This window comes from Ictalurus furcatus, chromosome 13 (genome assembly GCF_023375685.1).
Source record: "Ictalurus furcatus strain D&B chromosome 13, Billie_1.0, whole genome shotgun sequence".
Lineage (NCBI taxonomy): Eukaryota > Metazoa > Chordata > Actinopteri > Siluriformes > Ictaluridae > Ictalurus > Ictalurus furcatus.
This window is the reverse complement of record NC_071267.1, coordinates 2,586,873-2,600,296: the sequence shown is the minus strand read 5'-3', so window position 1 is coordinate 2,600,296 and position 13,424 is coordinate 2,586,873. Positions and strand designations below refer to the sequence as shown.

General features: G+C 40.9%; 1 protein-coding gene across 2 annotated transcripts; it reads left to right on the top strand.

Annotated features, from left to right (window-relative positions):
* The first annotated feature begins 1,169 nt into the window (after positions 1-1,169).
* lrrc45 (leucine rich repeat containing 45) lies at positions 1,170-13,076 on the top strand. Of its 2 annotated transcripts, none has more exons than XM_053639953.1 (18): positions 1,170-2,169; positions 3,478-3,760; positions 4,193-4,254; positions 4,707-4,777; positions 5,272-5,450; positions 5,706-5,834; positions 6,926-7,038; positions 7,135-7,193; positions 7,489-7,566; positions 7,737-7,872; positions 8,339-8,416; positions 8,500-8,611; positions 8,721-8,791; positions 8,878-8,970; positions 10,229-10,321; positions 10,529-10,702; positions 11,081-11,228; positions 11,874-13,076. In XM_053639953.1, exons 2-18 carry the CDS (start codon positions 3,529-3,531, stop codon positions 12,068-12,070), a joined length of 2,025 nt encoding a protein of 674 aa, XP_053495928.1. In that variant the 5' UTR covers positions 1,170-2,169; positions 3,478-3,528; the 3' UTR covers positions 12,071-13,076. The 2 variants fall into 2 exon arrangements, with proteins under 2 accessions (XP_053495928.1, XP_053495929.1); XM_053639954.1 differs by having other exon boundaries at positions 1,196-1,249.
* Positions 13,077-13,424: the final 348 nt, after the last annotated feature.

Below are 13,424 nucleotides of genomic sequence, written 5' to 3'. Positions count from 1 at the left end.
AGATGAGCTTTATTGATCAATGGCTGGTCCCAGTTGTCTCTGTGAATACACACTGAGGCTGGATGCTCTTGTGCTAGGAAAAGGTTGAGGAGCTAGATGAGGAATGAAACACCACACAAACTTGGAGTCTGTTAGATTAGCGTTTTCACTTACGGTTTATTTGCCTCTAAACGCTACAGTTTTTTCTATAATACTCCTCATAATCTGGGGTTGATTCTGTTTGGCATTTCATTATTGCTGTTGTTGTACTAAATATAATGATAATGAGTCTTTATTGGTCACGTATACATTACAGCACAGTGAAATTCTTTTCTTCGTATACCCGAACATGTCAGGAAGTTGGGGTCAGAGCACAGGGTCAGCCATGATACAGCACCCCCTGGAGCTGAGAGGGTTAACGGCCTTGCTCAAGGGCCCGACAGTGGCAGCTTGAACCCCTGACCTTCTGATCAGTAACCGCCAAGCCACCACTGCCCATAATTAAATACCCTGTGAAGATCTTTACGCAGCAAAAACCTGTGAAACGGGCTAATCGAGTGAAATAATCATTGAGTCAAGCTAAGCGTGAGCCTGTTTGTGCAGACAGAGCAACAGACATGGCTTTAGCAATAACCATGTAAGACCAAATGAATGATCCGACTACTGGACAAATAAGGAGCATACTGATAGTGTTAAAATATAGTTAAAGACCAAATTTGGTGTACAAAGTATGTAGCGAAATCACTTCACTCATGGCTCTGATGGAAGTCTAAGCTCGGTGGTCACGTTTGATTTATAACACAGCTAGACAATAACATTCCTTACATAAGACAATGAAAGAGCTCAAAGCTACCAAAGCCAAAAAGCTGAAAAGAGTTGGCCTGACTACTGAAACTCGTGAGCAAATAAAAGTCTAGTTTAAAAATAGTCCCGTAGACGAGTTTTTGGTCTTCTACCATGATCATCAAAGATGCTAACAATATTCAGCAGGACTGTGGAAAGGATCATGATGATGATGTATTGTTTGTTATGCGACGATAAGTTGTGCGATGTGTAAACACACTTATGAAAAACAAATATTCATTATTAATAATATATTCCGTAAAAAAAAAAGAGCTTAAAAATGGAACGTTCTGTAGTTAGCACGCGTGCTACACATGGTACTACATTTCCCAGAATTCCGTGCTGCGGATATTACGCTTCTCTTCCTGGTTACGTTTCAACTGTCAAAAGAAACTGGGACGCAGAGATGTGGTTTTTATAATATACGGTAAGACACTTTTATTTACACTTTAAAATTCATTTGGAAATAAAACCTTCCTCTTATTCGCTAAATTTCTAACGATGTTCCGTGTAATTTTACCATTTGTATCTATCGTAGCGTAGCGAACGGTTTGTTTACATGCAATTGTTTTGAATCGCTAACGAGTATTTCATTTGTATTTTTATTTATTTATTTTTTATTTTAAATAATTTTTTTGTTACTTTTTCACTCATGCGAAGCAAAGTATAGCTACAAAGCTCACACCTATTACCTTTGATTTTCTATAAAACTACATTAAAAGCTCACAGTAAAGTCACTATTAAAATTTTAATAGTGTTAGTTCTTTTTTTTTTTTTTACACTTTTTAAAAAAATTTAAAACATTTTTTTTTTTTTTTTACTTATTCTCACCAATAAGACGTTCAGACAACAGAAGTCTGTTTCTAAAGGACATTAGGATGCCTTGTAATACACCTCATATTCATACAGGAGACAAACTCCCTTGGTTAACCCCCATCACCATTTCCTAACACCGTACCCCACTCAGCTTCCTTCAGTAAGTGCTTTATCCTGGTCAGGGTTGTGGTGGATCTTCAATTCAAATTAACTTTATTTGTCTAGCGCTTTTAAACAATGCTCATCGTCTCAAAGCAGCCTTACGGAAATAGACACATTTTAAATGGATGAATTTGTCCCTAATGAGCAAGCCAGAGGCGACAAAAAACTCCCTGAGACGACATGAGGAAGAACACTCACACACACACACATACACATATTCACACTTAAAGGGTAATTTAATATCTCCCGGCATGTTTTTGGAAGGTGGGTGGAAACCAGAGAACTTGGAAGATCCGTAGCTGGACATGGGAAGAAGGCACGACGCAGACAGGAACCCAAGCTCGGGATCGAACTGGGGACCCTGGAGCGGTAGGCGGCGATGCTATCGACAACAATCGAGATGTAGATTTAGGCAAAAGTGTGAGGGGGAAAAACTACGAACAGTATGGAAAAGATGTCAAACAGTGTGCGGGAAGGATATTTAGTATGAGCTTGTTGTGAAGGGATTCGATTGGACTGCTCCAGGCGTTATGATTACAGCAGCAGTTCTCAGAGCTCCTTCAAATGATAAAAACCTATGCTGTGTCTCAAGTCGCCTTCTGTCCGTCCTAAATAGTGTCTGAGATTGAAAGTAGCATGTCCCAAATGGCAGTATGTTGCTATGAGTATCCCAAAGGTATCCGGGTGGTCTACTATTTCCGGTAGACCTAGCCTACTATTTTCTAGCTAATTGCCCACAACTCCTTGCACGAGGGAGAAGGAGGAGGAGGAGGAGGAGGAGGAGGAGGAGTTTTGTGACAGTTTGCTTTGCCGATTTCAAGGGCGCAATTTAGAGAGGTGTAAATGAAATGTGGAAAAATAAAGGAACGGTAAATGAAATGATATGGTGTATATTATATAAGGGATAATGAACGAGGAAAGGTCGAAATGCAATGAGGAGTTTGTTTACGGTGACGGTGTGTGTTGCGTAACCGGGCAACAACATTCTCCTACGTTACACGACGTGCTCGTACGTCCCAGTACTTGCATACTCTTTTGCGCCATACTCAAAAGTATGTACTTTTTCTTCTTTTAGTGCATAGTATAAGTAGGTGAGACGAGACGTAGGGATAGATCTTTCATCTTATTGGTTGCGTGTTTGAAAAGGTCAGCAGAAATTGGGTCAAATCTGAGTTTGAGTGCATCTCCAAGGCGTCAAAATCCAAGCTGCAACCGCTGCACGAGTGCAGTTTTGCAACTGATCATCTGTAGGTGGCTTTAGGTACAAATCTCCAAGAAAGAGTGAGGCTTGGGTGTAAAATGTTTTTGGGACGTCACAAGCACAGAATGTTTGAAGCAGTAGTAGTGTCACGATGAATTACGCGGGTCCGGAGCTACAGCTGTGGAAGTGGGTCAGGAACAGGTACTGGCGTACATCAGGCAGCAGGAGGGTGTGTATAGATTGACAAAGAGAGAGAGACAGAACAGATTATCATGTATGCTCTTATCCCGTAGTGGTTTAAAAGGGTGTACATGAATAAAAAGGAGCACCAGAAGGTACCCCAGCCATGAGGCTGTCACTCCAGTGCCATCAAACCTGAGTGATCATGTAAAGAAGCGGTGGGTAGACACCATCAAAACATCCCAGTTTACCAAAACTGACACCTCTTGTGTTTTTTCCTGCTGCACTGTTTGTAGGTGTGAAAGTGAATGAGACAGCCACACAGGGACGCTTGACTTCGTCCAGCGATGGAGGATTTCAGAAGAACCTACCAGCGGCTGTGTAAGGAAGCAGGTGTGGAGCCCCAGGAGTCGGTCCTGGCTCAGCTACAGGAGGTCCGGGCTGCGACCGGAGGCGCCAAACTGGACCTGAACGGCCAGAGTCTGACAGTAGAGTCCTGCTCCATGCTGGGCAAGACACTGCAGAAAGACACACTTTTCACTGAGCTGATCTTCAGCGACTGCATGCTTAGCGAGGAAGGTGAGTGGTGATGAAGTGAAGATGCTGTGAACTTCAAAATTAACAAATCTGTTCATATTAGATATGATCCTAGTGCTAGCTGAACTTACTCATAGCTCATCTGTGTTCCAGTAGAAATGGAAACAGTACATCTGATACAGATACCCTATGGTTTCTGGTAAAAACAAGGAATTTGCTCCTTTATTTAAAAAAATTAAAAAATAAAGCAATAAATTCCAAGAAGCTACAACTGAAATGCTGATGTACAGTGCCTTGCATAAGTATTCACCCCCTATCGAACATTTGGGATTACATGTTGGGCTTGCATATTGTCCTGTGTAGACTTTTTGCATTCAGCCGTATATTGCATCAAGCACATTTGATTCACCCAGGCATTGTGGGAGCAAAAGGTATGTTGTTTATACTCAGTGCCATCTTTGCTGTCAATCACAGGCACCAAGCTTCTCCTGAAAGGGCTGTGTTCCAACACCACAGTAAAACTGCTGGATCTCAAGGTAAGGATCGGATTTTAGAAAATGTTCTTTGAGCATAGTGTTAGTGTACATTGGGTGATATTTGATCTTCAACAACACTAAACACACCTAAATGCTGTGCAAGAGATATTTAGAGAAGAAAGAGATCACGCTGTCTGTAACGGGCAGACAGCGAAGGAGAAGAACCTGAGCACAACGTGTGAGAATGTTGAGGTCTCTTCTGAAACGTAAGTTCCAGGGGTAAAAAAGACAAACGTGAGAGTGTTCGAGTATTTTTCTCAGGAGAAAAATTTGAGAAGCAGGAGACATAAGCAAAAGACTCCATTTGATGTGAATGTAGCCTCATTTCTGAATATGATTTTTCTTTCCTCTGGGTGGCCGGTGACCTGACCTTTACCCCCTTTACCTGAACTGCTCTGGAAGGATTTGTATTGAAAGGTATAATCTTAGAAAATGTGTCTTTGTGCTATTAGGGAAACAACTTAAGAGGTGGAGGAGCAGAGGCTTTGGGGAAGTTGTTGGTGAGAAACAAGACATTGCAAAGGTGAGTGTTCGTTTGTGTATTTAGCCTTTTCACAGTCTGTACTTTTTATAGTTTACTTCATATCTGAGCTAAAAATCATTCTTCATTTCCTCCTATGTGTGTATATGTATGTGTATGTGTGTATATGTGTATGTGTGTATGTGTGTATATGTTTGTGTATGTGTGTATATATATGTGTGTATGTGTGTGTGTATGTGTGTGTATATGTGTGTGTATATGTGTGTGTATATGTGTGTGTATATGTGTGTTTGTGTGTATATGTGTATGTCCCTGTGAATGAGTTGTCACTATAAAAACGATAACGTATCAGAACGGGTATATTACCGAGCGCGTTAACCTGTGATTTGCCTACAGTCAGAGCTGCTGCTATAAATAGCCGTTGATGAATCAGAATCAAGAAGTTAAGGTTAAAATATCATGTTGGATTTTGTGCTGTGTATATTCTGTTGAGGTTTACAGTGCTAGAATATCTCAGTTCATCATCTCATTTACAGGCTTGTCTTGGAGTGGAATGCTTTAGGGATGTGGGAAGAAGGCTTTTCTGTATTCTGTGAAGGTCTCGCTTCTAATAGTTCCCTCATCCATCTAGACCTGCGCAATAACCAGATCAACCACCAGGGAGCAGCTGAGATTGCGCTGTCCTTAAAAAGGAACTCTGTTCTACGAGAGCTTGGTGGGTGTTGACCACTAGAACCAGTGATCGTCTCTCATCCCTCACCTCTCTCTCTCTCTCTATATATATATATCTCTGTCTATCTCTCTCTCTCTCTATCTTTCTTTCTCTTACTCTTTCTTTCCATTATTTTACAAAAATAGTGATCTGATTGCCACTAGAGTGCTATTCTCTATGTGTGTTAAGATATCTTCTCTTTCTCTGATTAACTAATGTTAACATTTTCTGAATGCATGTCGGACGGGTGTGTGACAGACCTGCGGTGGAATAACATTGGCTTGTTGGGCGGCCGTGCTTTGCTAGAAGCTCTACAGCAGAACCGCACTCTCCTCCAGCTCGAGATGGCGGGCAACAACATCCCGAGCGACATCCTCAAAGCCATCGGTCAGATACCAGTGTCTTTGTAGTGCTAACATAGCAAGAAAGACTAAGCGACTGGAGATGTTACCGAATGACCAATTCCCAAATTTCCCTTTGGGGATCAGTAAATGTCAGAAAAGTCAGGAACCAATGAGAGTAAAACCACATGTACTTAATTTTGTAATAATTATTTACAGCATATGGGGCACCTCTGGGGGTTGGGGGTGCGAATTCCACCTCCGCACTGGGTGCGCAGAGTATGCATGTTCTCAGTGTGCTTCGGGGGTTTCCTAAGGGTACCTTGGTTTCCTCCAACAGTCCAACGACATGCATTGTAGGCTGATTGGTATTTCCAAATTGTCCATAGTGTGTGAATAGGTGTGTGATTGTGCCCTGCGATGGGTTGGCACCTCGTCCAAGGTGTCCCCCGCCTTGTGCCACGAGTCCCCTGGGATACGCTCCAGGCTCTCCTGCGACCCTGTGTAGGATAAGTGGGTATGGAAAATGGATAAATGGATGGATTTACACCATATGCTCTATGCATATATATAATATTATTTATTTTATCTTTTTGGGATTTTGCTGAACATATTTGCTCAATATACTCCCAGTGGTTCCTGACCTTTTGGACACCCTGTATATTTAGAGATGGGACAGAATATTGGTGTTGCGCTGATACCACGAACAAGCAGCGGATTGATTATCAGAGAAAACATATTGGACCCTGTAACAAATGGCAAAGATTGGAGGTGGATTTGGAATTAAATGGAGCTGGAAAGTGATAAAGGGACTTGACTGTTTTTTTCTTTTTTTTGTTGTTAGGATTGATTTTATTATATTGATACTTGATTATATATCTTTATATTTATAATATAAGTGAAAGAGTTCAACTGTGAAGTGGTTCAGTTAAAAAACATTTAAAGCTTAATCATTTTTAAAGAAAGCGATATCGGATGGGTATCGGTATCGGCGGACACTCGCGGTTTCAGTATCTGAAAAGAAAAAGTGTTATGCCATCTTTAAATATATTAATAGTAGTTATTGTAATATTTTTTTGCAATGCATTTCCTAGATGATTCATACTACATATTTCAGTTTGAATCTTTCCTTTACAGAGCAGTCTGTGGATCACAATGCAGATAGACATTCAACCCTGCGTGAAAACCACAGCAAGACTCAGGTGCTCAGCAAGGAGATCCATATCCTCAAAGAGGAGAAGAACCGACAGGTCAGCGCTGCTGAGAGAAGTAGCTCTAAATTCTCTGGCTTCAAATAGTTTACTTTTCAGGATAAGCTATTAACCCTTTGTCCTGCTTTTGTGCAGTTTCTAAGTCTGATGGAGACCATTGATAAGCAAAGGGATGAGATGGGGAGGAGCAGCAGGTCAGTTATTGCCTTAATGATTTTAAATGTTGCACTCCAAAGTATTAAAAGTCCATGTTGCAGTGATTAAATGGTGTGTAGCGTTGCCGCCTCGTAGCTCCGTGATCCCCGGGTCGATCCAGAGCTCAGGTTACTGTCTACACGAAGTTTTGCATGATCTCCCTGTGGGTTCCTCTGGGTTCTCCGGCTTCCTCCCATCTCCCAAAGACATTCTGATGCTAAAACACGTGAAGGCAACTGATGGGTTTCTTATTTTTATTATCAAAATAATAGACATTTCTCGTGTCTGACTCAGAACTTCATCAGTACGCTTGGGACAGCTACAGGAAGCTCTGAACGAGCGGAAATCAGCCGTGAATTCCCTCACAGCCAAGTAAGCAGGCCACAGACTTTATCCTCTTCCTATGCAGTTCAAAAGAATGTCTGGATTTTTAAAGAACAATTTATATATTTGAGGTTTCATGGTTCTCCTATTCTCCGAACAGCAAGTTCTTGATATCTAATCAGAGGTGACGTTATTTATTTATTTATTTTGTCATGCAGGTTACAAATGATGGAAGCTGCTCTGGCTCTATCTGAGCAGAAGGTCAATAACCTGGGAGATCTACTGACAAAAACAAAAGTGGAGCGGACTGAACTCATGGACAGGCAATCCAGAGAGATGAAGAAACAGCAAGAGGTGTTACAGTTTTGTTTTTTTTTTTAATCGTGTGCTCAATCTAATTATTTCATAGCGCTGTTGAATTCTCAACTATGATTGGTCAGAAGGTGTTGAATCATTTTTTATAACAACGGCTCTGACAGTAGTGACAGGTGTATTTCAAACTACACGTTTATATTATTGCTTTCTTTCTAATATGTTATCATATCAAGTACTTTCTGATATGAAGTAACTGATAACAGGAACTAATTATAGTTAGTTATACTTGTACATGTATTGTACAACATTTTCAATTCCACAGCAGATTACAAAATTTCATTGTAGGAAAATTGCTATGGTATAAGAGTTTGTGATGTGCTGTTATTGGAAAAGAACTCTGTTTTGTATCTGTCTGCTTCACACCACAGCACACCCTGTTGTGCTTTATTCCTTATTTTATATATTCTTAGTAATGCTGGTGTTTTTTTTTTTAATTTATTTTCAGGATCTTGTTCTTCGAGAAGGGAAGCTTTTGAGGGAAGTGAACAGTCTGACTGAGAAGAACCATCAACTGAAGAACAAGGTACAGGGCTTCAGAGGTATCACTGACTTTTAGATATTATTGGGTATAAAGTGAATGTTAACATCTGTGTCCTCTGTGTACAGCTAGAGGAGGCTGAACGGCGCTGCAAAGGTCAACAAGATCAAATCTTTGAGCTGAAGCAGGAGCTGACCAACTCCACTGCAGAGCTCAAATTACGCCTGTCTCAAGCTGAACGTAGCGTCTCTCTCTCTCACACACACACATACATATATATATATATATATATATATATATATATATGCATTGTAGCCCTTGTATTAACGTTCTTATTTATGTCCTCTAGAACGCTTGGACATGGAGAAGAGAAGATCAAAACAAGCTCTCGAAGACATGGACAGTTTGCGTCAGAAAGAGGTGGTGTTTTATGCGCAGTGACATTGCATCATACACATAAACGTGTTCTCAGTATATGTTTCACGAGAGCATGTGTCCTTGTGTAGGTTGATCATGTCAATAAGCATCTGGAGGAGAGTGAGAGAGCTCTACAAGACCGTATTCTCAAACTTGAGGGCCAGCGGATCCAGCTGGAGGAGGTATGATCAACTCACCTTTTAAACCAAATCTATAAATCCTTAGTTTGGTTTGGTCATGTTCTACTTGAATTAATGGTGCATTAGGTAAGATTAGCTGGCTTTTGGAGCCGACGCTGATAACAGTTTGGACGGTCCTTTTCCTCTTTGGCCCGGAGAACACGACGGCTGTGTTGTCCAAAAACTATTTGACTCGTCGGACCACAAAACACAATTACACTGTGCTACTGTCCGTCTCAGATGAGACCGAGCCCAAAGAAGTCGGCGTTTTCTTCTGGACAGTGTTGATGTATGGCTTCTGCTTTGCATAGTAAAGCCTTAACTTGCATCTGTGGATGCAGCGGCGAATGGTGTCGACTGACAAAGGTTTACCAAAGTATTCCCGAGCCCATGTCAGGATCTCCATTACAGACTCATGATGGTTTTTAAGACAGTGACGTCTGAGGGATCGGTTTTCAGCCTCGCCCTTTACACCTAGATTTGACCGGATTCCTTGAATCTTTTAATTACGTGCATTGTAGAAGATGAAATGCCCCAAAATCCTACTGATTTGTCTTTGGGGAATGTTGTTCTCAAATTGCTGGATTATTTGCTGATGGATCTGTTGGCAGATCGGCGAGCCTCAACCCATTCTTGCTCTTGAAGGTCTAGGCCTTATTTGGAGGCTCCTTATATACTATGATTAGACGATCGCCTCACCTGTTTCACAACACCTTCTTATTTCAACTTGTCACATCTCGATGAGTCCTAAATTGCCCCTGTCCCAACTTTTTTCGAACGTTTTGCATGCATCAGTTTCAAAATAAACGTTTATCTTCAAAAAAAAAACAAAAAAACTATGCAGTTGATTAGGTAAAACATAAAATACCTTGTCTTTGTACCTTTTTCGTTTAAATACAAGTCCGATTACATTTACAAATCACTCCTGTTTGTTTTTTTTTGCATTTTCCATACTGTCCCAACTTTTTCGGAATTAGGGTTGAATAAAAATTGTTTTTGTGGAGTCACTTCACCAGATAATTTCCGATTGTTTACAATAATAATAAGGCCACAATAATGTGTTTCAGGAGCACTCTTATTCATCGTTGTCTGAATTTAATCCGATGTCTCCGCCTACTTTTTCCCCCCATGTACCTCTGAGCTCAGTGAGCGAGCGCTAGCTGAAGTTAATTCAGAACTCAAATATTTGACTAAAGTCACTACAAAAATGCAGGGATTTTCACCCGCAAATTTGATTTGAGACTCTTTTTTTTCTACACAGGAGCTAAGCCGAATGAAGGCTGCTATGGTGACCCAGAGGGCTCAAGCAGAAGAGGAGCTTGGGAAAGTGCGTGCACAAGTGCGCCTGGAAGAGGTATGGATCTCTGCTGCTGAGGTATATTTAGAAAAATAGGGACCAGCTATCACACATGCATGATTTGAATGGTTCTTTAAAGCCAGTTGTGAGAAATCACTTCAGGATGTATTATATGTATACATCTGATAGCGTAGTCATAATCACAAGGATATTATAAATCTTCTTATACGACGGTCAGACGTTGCTCTCTGTATAACCCTGCAGCGGCAGCATTTGAACAGCATGGAGGAGAAGCTACGGAGCACACGTCAGTCACGTGATGAGGCTCAGAGCCACTGCACACAGCAGAAGCAGACCATCACTGAGCTGCACAGCCGAGTAGGCCAGCAGAGCATAGAGCTGGACACCCTTCGGCGCAGGATAGACGAGCTGCAGCAGGTGTGGTGCTGGTGGTAGAACTGCAGAGTAACAGCGCACACATAAACACGGGTGACGGATTAAAGGCAAAATCAAGATCATGTGTATTAGTTCGGTATTGAGCCACCAGAACATCTTCAAAGCACCTTGGTGTAGATTTTTACAAGTCTGTGGAACTGTACTGTAGGCATGAACTCCATTCTTCCAAAAGGTATTTCCTTTAAAGAGACTTATATAAGTGGACGTCAGCGTTAAGAAAGCCAATAAAGCCATCATCACCTGAAACTGTAACTCACTAATGGCTGTTTATTCCACACAGTGAAGCATGGTGGTGGTAGCATCACGTGTTATTATCTTCCTCGTGATTCTGTTTCAAAGTCAAACCGTTTTCGCCCACAGGAGCTTGCAGGGAAAGAGCAGGAGAAGTTGGCGGAGGTGACACGGGTGAAAGTAGAGCTGCAGGAGCAGATCGGGCACTTGCAAGCCGAGAGGACAGCACAGAGCGGCCTAAAGGAGAAGATCGCTGCTTTAGAGAGGGAGATAAAAGGTAAAGGCTCACAGATGAAAGTGTATTGCTTTATCTCATATCATACAAACTTTACCATAAATAAAGAGCACATTTGATGTGTATTTAGTTTTTGTTGCCAGATTGAAATAGAAATTAAATTGTTCGAACAGCTGAGGAATCATTTTGATTTGAAAGAAAACTGTTTAATTGAGTTTAAAATCTGTCTGTATGTAAGGAAGTAGGCAGCTGTCCGTCCTCATTTTTACTTTTTTTTTTTTTTTTTATATCTTAACGTTGAGAGGATGTGGACTTTGTTATGAGTGCAAACAATAACAAAAACTTAGGGATATACAATTATTTCCTGAGTAAATAATACATTAAAACACAGTTAGTTTTCATTTGCCATTGACACCCAACCATTTTTGTTCGCCTAGCGGGGTACAAGTAATACTTGAATTTTGCTTTTTAAAATTTAACTGCTGGAAGAAACGTGAAAAGTTCAAATCATTAAATCAAAATAAATGAAGTTTAAAACCTATTAACCAATCAACTGGACACAAAGCTAGCAGTGGAATCTGGCAGCCAGACCGAATGATGTGCACAGGCGTGAAACCTATAATAGGATCATCAGACTGTGTGTCTGAAAGGTTATTTATTCATTTATTTGTATTTTTTTTGGAACAGCACTTAGCACCACTCACCGAGAGGCTCTTCTGGACAAAGAAAGTGAGATCTCGTCTCTACAGGAGCGCCTGCGCCTGCGGGAAGCAGAGATCCAACGTATACACGAGGACGAGGCTCAGAGAGCCAGTTTTCTTCAGAACGCCATCCTCACTTATGTTCAAGGTTCCCGTCTAGGACACTTCAGCCCAAATAAATGACCCTCACCCAATCCATAATCAAGCCTACTTAATTCCTTTACTGTGTCTTCAGTCATTGAGGTCATTTTGAATGGAGAGTAGTAATAAATTGAGCAGAATGGTCTTGGACGTCTTGAACACTCATCTGAGGGGCTTTCTCAGTTAAAGCCGCCGTCTTCAAACGATTAAAGATTGTAACCCAAGTCCAGTCATTTTGACTTACAATGCAATAACAATATTCCTCTCATTTTAAGCATTGAGTTACAACAATAAATCGCCTGGATAATTCAGATTGTGATGTTTTCAGAAATTAAAATGTTTTTCTAGGCACAAGATATAATATGTATTGAGCTGACTTTGCATATTCTTATCTCAATGTGGTATTGTGTTGTTTTATTAAATATGAACAAACAATTTTTACATTTTTTTTTTTTTTTTTTTACAAGTAAATCATTTGATCATCGTTTACACTAGCTTTCTGGTATCTCAGGAATAGCAAATTGAAGTAAATCCCAGCACACTTTTCTATGTTTTTTTTTTTTTTTAACTTTATTTTATTTGTATGGACTGGTTTTATACAATAAAATTTTGCTAAATAAGTCTCAAATGTAAATTTTCTTGACATCAAAGATAAAATGACACTTTTTGTCATAGTTTTGACATACAGTATATGGTACCAAAATATACACTGATCAGCCATAACATTAAAACCACTGAGAGGGGTCTCACTGAGTGAGTCACATTGATTATCTCATTACAGTGGCACCTGTAAAGGGGTGGGATATATTAGGTAGCAAGTGAACTTCGGTTCTTGAATTTGATGTGTTGGAAGCATAAAAAATGGGCAAGCGTAAGGATCTGAGAGACTTTGATAACGGCCAAATTGTGATGACTGAATCAGAGTGTCTCCAAAAGGACAGGTTTTGTGGGGCGTTCCCAGTATGCAGGGGTTCAAGGAAGGACAAGCGGTGAACTGGGGACAGGGTCATGGGTACCCAAGGCTTATTGATGCATGCGGGGAGTGAAGGATAGCCCGCCTGGTCCGATCCCACAGAAGAGCCACTGTAAAACAAACTGCTGAAAAGATCCATGCTGGCTATGACAGAAAGGTGTCGGAACACAATGCATCCCAGCTTGCTGTGTATGGGGTTGCGTAGCCACAGACCGGTCAGATTACCCATGCTGACCCCCTGTCTACCGCCAAAAGCACCTACAATGCGCACGTGAGCATCAGAACTGGACCATGGAGCAATAGAACAAGGTGGTTTGGTCTGATCATGTCTGAATCATGTTTTCTTTTATGTCATGTGGAGGCCGGGTGCTTGTGCGTCACTTACCTGGGGATGAGATGGTACCAGGATGCACTATGGGAATA